We start from the raw sequence: 5,826 nt of genomic DNA, 5'->3' as shown, positions 1-5,826 counted from the left end.
CTTTATAAGGACATCAAAAATCCCTCATTAAAATGAGATAAAATTAGGATTCAGACCAAATATTTATGTATTATTGTAACCAACAAGACAAATTAAGTCATATATATGGATTTAATGATGATATCAAAATGATCCAGGTGTCAAAATGTAGCTTTTAAAGACAAGAACCTGAAAATGTAATTAGGTCATTTTGACCAAATTTGACTTAATTTCGATATTACAGTCATCCAACTTACAATGTGGTAACATTTTTAAGACTTGTGAAGATTGACTTAAGACATTTTAAGGCTAATAAAGGCCTTATTTTTGGACTGATGAATTCAAGGCCTTTTAAGACTTTTTAATGACCTGCAGGAACCCTGGAAGGGCCTGGCCCATCTAGAGCAGGTCAGGACCCAGTCTAGAATGAACCAAGTCCAGCCTGTGGTCAGCTCACCTGTGTGATGCAGGCGCCGGTGAAGGCTACGATCACAGCCACCACGTTGACGGTCAGCTGGAACTGCAGGAACTTAGAGATGCTGTCGTACACGTTCCTCCCCCACATGACGGCTTTAACGATGCTGGTGAAGTTATCATCAGTGAGGATGATGTCTGACGCTTCTTTAGCCACATCTGTGCCGGCGATTCCCTGTCAGCAAACAGAAACAGGATCAGGTCCATCTGTTCTTCTACATGTCTGCACAGTGGAGAAGTGGCTGGAGCTGTCGCCTCACAGCTACAGGGTCCTGGGTTCAAATCTCAGCAGTGGATTTTCTCAGGGTACTCTGGTTCCTCCTACAGTCCAACCCAGGCCTATTCAACTGGAGGCCTGCGGGCCACATCTGGCCCATGAATGACCAAAGTTCGGCTCACCACCTGATTCATTCATTAAGCCCAAACTCCTGGTTTTCTACTTTAATTACTACAAGTTCATTTAGTTAAACAAACATGTTCGGTGTCTACAGAAACGTCAGAATCCTGGCTACAAGCTGATAAAAAACATTTCTATAAACACTCAAGAAAGTTAAAACTACAAACAGTCGAAGATAAAACTATGAAAGTGAAAATAAAATTGGTTTAAAAAGTCAGAGATGTTAAAATATTATTTGTGTTAAATAGGAGGCAGAATGTGGTTGTTTAGTTTTTGATATTGTTTAATTTTCACTACTTTTATTATAGGGTTCTGTATGTTGTAATCACGATTAAATGCAGCAAAATAAACTATTTCAAAGGTAACAGATCTTTGTAATACTTGGTTTATTTACAGAATGACTTTAATTACTGGATGTTCGGCCCCTCAGCTGTTGACCTGCAGTAACTGTGGCCCCTGGTTAATTTAGTTGAATAGCTCTGGTCCAAACACATGCACTGGTACTGGACACCAGACCCTCAAGACCCTGAAGAGGGGGTGGATGATGGATGGATGGATGGATGGATGGATGGATGGATGGACCTGGCTTTAACCAGGAGAAGTGTGGAGCTGCAGCAGAGGAGCTGAGATGTTTCTACTTCCTGTCTCCTCTGATCAACATGAGCAGAATAAACTCTGCTGGACACCAGGAAGTGGATAATTCTGCCCCTGGAGAGACACGACTCTAAACCCTCTAATGTCCAGCAGAACAAAGCAGAAGAATCCAGGCTGAGCTTGGACCTGTGATATGATGTGAGCTGCTGAGATCTTTAGACAAAGAAGTGAGTGGTGAACAGAACACCTGAAAATCCTCCTGAGTGAGGGTCTGCAGAGCTGTGAGGGTCTGCAGAGCTGTGAGGGTCTGCAGAGCTGTGAGGGTCTGCAGAGCTGTGAGGGTCTGTGAGGGTCTGCAGACCCTCTCAGGTCAGAAACTCATCCTGAGCAGAAGATCTTCAAACAGCAGAGAAACTTCAGGTTTCAACCCGTCTCACAACTGAAGCTTTAATCAGTAAATCTTTGAGTATAAAGCAGTTTAGTGATGATCTGAGTGAAGACTAATGGTATTTAACTCCACAGCTTTCATGAATGATGCTTCAAGGCTGCATTAAAAACAGAATTAACCCTTTAAATGCTGTTTGTAATGAAGCAGAGGAAACTGAGGCGACATGTGTGAATCTGTGATGAACTGAGGAATGAAGGAAAGAGAAACAGTTACCATGGCGAAGCCAACATCAGCCTTCTTCAGAGCGGGTCCATCGTTGGTCCCGTCTCCCGTCACTGCCACCACCTGTCGGGTTTCTCCCACAGTGCTGTCGATGATGCCTGATGGGCACAGAGCACAACACATGAGTGGTTTTACAGCTGTGAACTCAGAAGCACAAGCAGCTCACCTTTGACCAGAGTGTGTTTGTCTGTCGGTGACGAACGGGCCAGAACTCGCAGTTTGGGCCAGACCTTGTCCAGACGCTCCTGTTCCACCTGGAAATAAAAAGCAGAGCGTTGGTCCTTCCAGCTGAAGGAACAAAAGGTGGAAGGACAGCTCTGCTTCACACTGATTAAACTTCCCATCATTCGTTTCAACATGAATGAGCAGCTTTTATAATTAACACAGAGCAATTATCTCTTTACTATGTAGGACACTTATTATTAGCAAATGGACCTCATTTCTGTAGAGCTTTTCACACTGTGACTGTTCAGTACAGAAGGGGGGCAAAATAAAAATCACCAGTCAAATATAACAGGTTCAAAGACTTTTACTGAAACATTTAACAAGTTTTATTTAACTGTAAAAAGCTCAACACTTAATATTTATTAAAAATACAAATACCAGCTGATACACGGACAATAAGACTCTGAGTGTAGGTATTAGGGCCCTAACCCTGGCCTAAAATCAATATCACGATATATTGACCCGTTCACCTCGATAACAATAAATACACAATAACTCTTACCACCACCACACACAAGTATATTACAGTCATAACACCACACTCTGTGTCCATGTTCTTAGTCAAAGTTCAGTTTAGATTTTGAACAGTTTTTCTGAAGTTTATATTTGTCATTTTACTGTTTTTAATATATTTAATAAAAAACTTTTTTGGCAAGACTTGAGTCAGATATAATCATACAAATAATTAACCATCTCCATAATGTTTTAATACAAACACATTATGTATGTACTATAATTTTAAATTTAAATATGTATATCAAATGTGTCTTTTGTAATGCACAAAATAAATACATTTTTTTATTTGTTAGACTGATTTCTCTATTAAAATAACCATTTCTTTCAAAAAGACTATATAATTTAGAGAGCTTATGTAATCATTTAATACTATTTATTCTTCATATTTGATCATTTATTGAATCACAGAGAAGTTCAGTCACAGTATGATTCTAAATATAAGCATGATATATTGTGAAGAATGAAATTTGTAGATATTTATAATAAACTACATAGTGGTTTTATCTTTTTTGGGGGTAATGCTAAGCGGAGACTTGTCTTTTCTATAACATGGGACAAACAAAAGTTCATCTGTTAGAGTTAATATTGTTTCATTAAAAGAGCTGAAACAGTGTCTCTCTCAGAACAGCCTGTGTGCACCTCGCTCCTGTAACAGCGCTGTCGAGGAGAGGAGTTTGATCACGCGAGCAGAGTTGGACATATCTGTTAGATAATGAAGCTCTGAACACATAAACTTATAGTGDGTTAGATTTTAGATACKAACGTCTCTGGTAGCTCAGGAGCGAAGTYTGGAGGATGGGGTTTGTTCACTCAGGACAGGAGCTGCAGGCTGACCGGTGTTTATCCTGCTGCTCCGACATCAGAAAGCTCCGCCCTGCTCTGCTCTGATTGGATAAACTAAGCTGTGGGGTTCGTTTGATTTGTTGAAAGCAGCGTCTGTTTAAACCTGTTCAGACTGGGCAGCTTTAACCAGACAACAGAAAACGAGCAGGTTTCTCTTTTCCTCATTTTTAAATACTGAAAATACCAACATGAGCAAAATGACGTCGGTTATTATCGTACATGCCAATATCGGTTATTTTTCAGTTTATCGCCCAAGCCTAGTAGATATAAAACATAAATTACCAGAACCAGAACATATATTTATATGAAATATGTCAATGATTACATCAGAACCATCAGATATTATGTGAATCTTTTTAACCTCAGATCCATCAGGAGTTCAGAACCAGGACTTGCAGTACTGAACTAAGCGTTGCCATGATAACAGTTAATCAGAAACCTCTCTCCATGTGCTGTGAGGAGGAGCAGACTGTTATCTGTTAGTTTTGATCTGAACACATGAAGCTCTGAGCTCTGCTTCATGTTGATTTGTTTGATTATCTGATGGTTGTTTTATAACAGGGTCAGCTCGACTCACCTCTCCTTTGTCGTTTCTGATCTGCTGGTTGAACTCTTTTCCCTCCAGACACAGGAAGTCCTCTCCCGGCAGCAGGATGCCACACTTGGTTGCGATGGAGCGGGCCGTGTTGATGTTGTCTCCGGTCACCATACGCACGGTGATTCCTGCTCGCTGGCATTTAGAAATGGCCTCAGGAACCTGCAGGAGGAGGAGAACTTTAGAGGAGCCTTTGAGAGCAGAAACACTGTTCCTGCAGGACAGACGGTGCATGTTACAGACAGTACAGGTCATTTGATTAAAGATCCTCCAGCTGCTGCCTCAGAGCAGGATGTGTCCATCTCACAGGTACAGTGAGCAGCTGATGACCTCCTGATGTTTCCATCCTGTCACTCATCTTTGTGCTCTGACATTAAAGGAGCAGCAAGCTTCATTTATAGATTATCTGTGCTACAGAGCAGGCCAGGACACAGCTCTGTTTGTGTTAACATCACATTTCCTCCTCACACCAACACAACTCAGCGTCTGGTTGGACAAGAATTTGAACAAGTTTGAACCATAAAGTCTAGTTTCAGCTAAATGACATGAAGCGTACCTCAGGTCTGACGGGATCCTCGATGCCTACAACAGCGATGCAGGTGAGATCACTGAGGATCTCATTCTCTTTGTCCCAGTTGGGCTCCCCGTCTTTAGCTGGGAAGTCCCTGAAAGCCACACAGATGGTCCTCAGCCCGTCACAGGCCATGGGTTCGATCACCTTACGTACCATCTCATCACGGTCTTTAGGTTTGAAGATGCGGGGCTGGCCCTGAGCGTCTAGGATCCGGGAGCATCTAGCAGAGGGGGGGTGGTGGGTTAAGGTTTATTCTGACAGACAGGAAGTTCCTGTCCTCCAACACACAGATCTGTTTTCTTACTTCCTCAGGATGATCTCTGACGCTCCCTTGCTGTACATGCGGAAGCCTCCGTCAGCGTTCTGCAGCACTGTGCTCATAGACTTGCGGGAGGAGTTGAATGTGTAAACCTTGTAGAGTTTCTCCTCAGGTATCTCCTCTCTGATTGGCTGGTAGTCCCTCTTCAGGTCCAGAACCAGGCCCAGCAGAGCGCACTCGGTCTTGTTGCCCACATGGCGGGGCAGGCCACCTTCTTTCTCCGGAGGCTGTGAAGACACGAGTGAGAAAACGTCCATCCTCGTGTTGTTTTCCAGAGTTATTCCTGAAACGTTCTGAGGAAAACACAGGTCTAGAACATTTCTAAAGTCCTACCAGGATCTTGGTGGTGTAGGCTGAATTGACAGAGATGCTGTTGATCAAGATGTCTACGGTCTCTGGGTTCAGGACGTCTGGTTCAGGGATGCTTTTGTGGTGTGTGTCTCCAATATAGGCCTGAACCACGGTCATCCGGTTCATGGTCAGAGTTCCCGTCTTGTCTGAGCAGATGGCCGTGGCGTTGCCCATGGTCTCACACGCATCCAGGTGACGCACCAGGTTGTTGTCCTTCATCATTTTCTACAACAGGAAGACACAGGTCAGAGAGGTGAGACAGGTCAGAGGGGGGTGAGACAGGTCAGAG

At 43.1% G+C, this 5,826-nt stretch overlaps 1 protein-coding gene across 5 annotated transcripts in view; it reads right to left on the bottom strand.

Annotated features, from left to right (window-relative positions):
• LOC106522336 (plasma membrane calcium-transporting ATPase 1) overlaps positions 1-5,826 on the bottom strand; it is a 113,226-nt gene that overhangs the window by 13,528 nt on the left and 93,872 nt on the right. For all 5 annotated transcript variants that reach the window (XM_014015313.1, XM_014015311.1, XM_014015312.1 and 2 more), the window contains 7 exons: positions 5,520-5,762; positions 5,172-5,413; positions 4,850-5,087; positions 4,276-4,455; positions 2,281-2,368; positions 2,106-2,212; positions 437-628 (listed from right to left, as the gene is read on the bottom strand). In XM_014015313.1, coding sequence (XP_013870767.1) covers positions 437-628; positions 2,106-2,212; positions 2,281-2,368; positions 4,276-4,455; positions 4,850-5,087; positions 5,172-5,413; positions 5,520-5,762 — 1,290 coding nt within the window. The remainder of the gene's footprint in view (positions 1-436; positions 629-2,105; positions 2,213-2,280; positions 2,369-4,275; positions 4,456-4,849; positions 5,088-5,171; positions 5,414-5,519; positions 5,763-5,826) is intronic.

This window comes from Austrofundulus limnaeus, unplaced genomic scaffold (assembly GCF_001266775.1).
Source record: "Austrofundulus limnaeus strain Quisiro unplaced genomic scaffold, Austrofundulus_limnaeus-1.0 Scaffold127, whole genome shotgun sequence".
Lineage (NCBI taxonomy): Eukaryota > Metazoa > Chordata > Actinopteri > Cyprinodontiformes > Rivulidae > Austrofundulus > Austrofundulus limnaeus.
Note: the sequence above shows the minus strand (reverse complement) of the source record. Positions and strands in the feature narration are given on the sequence as shown.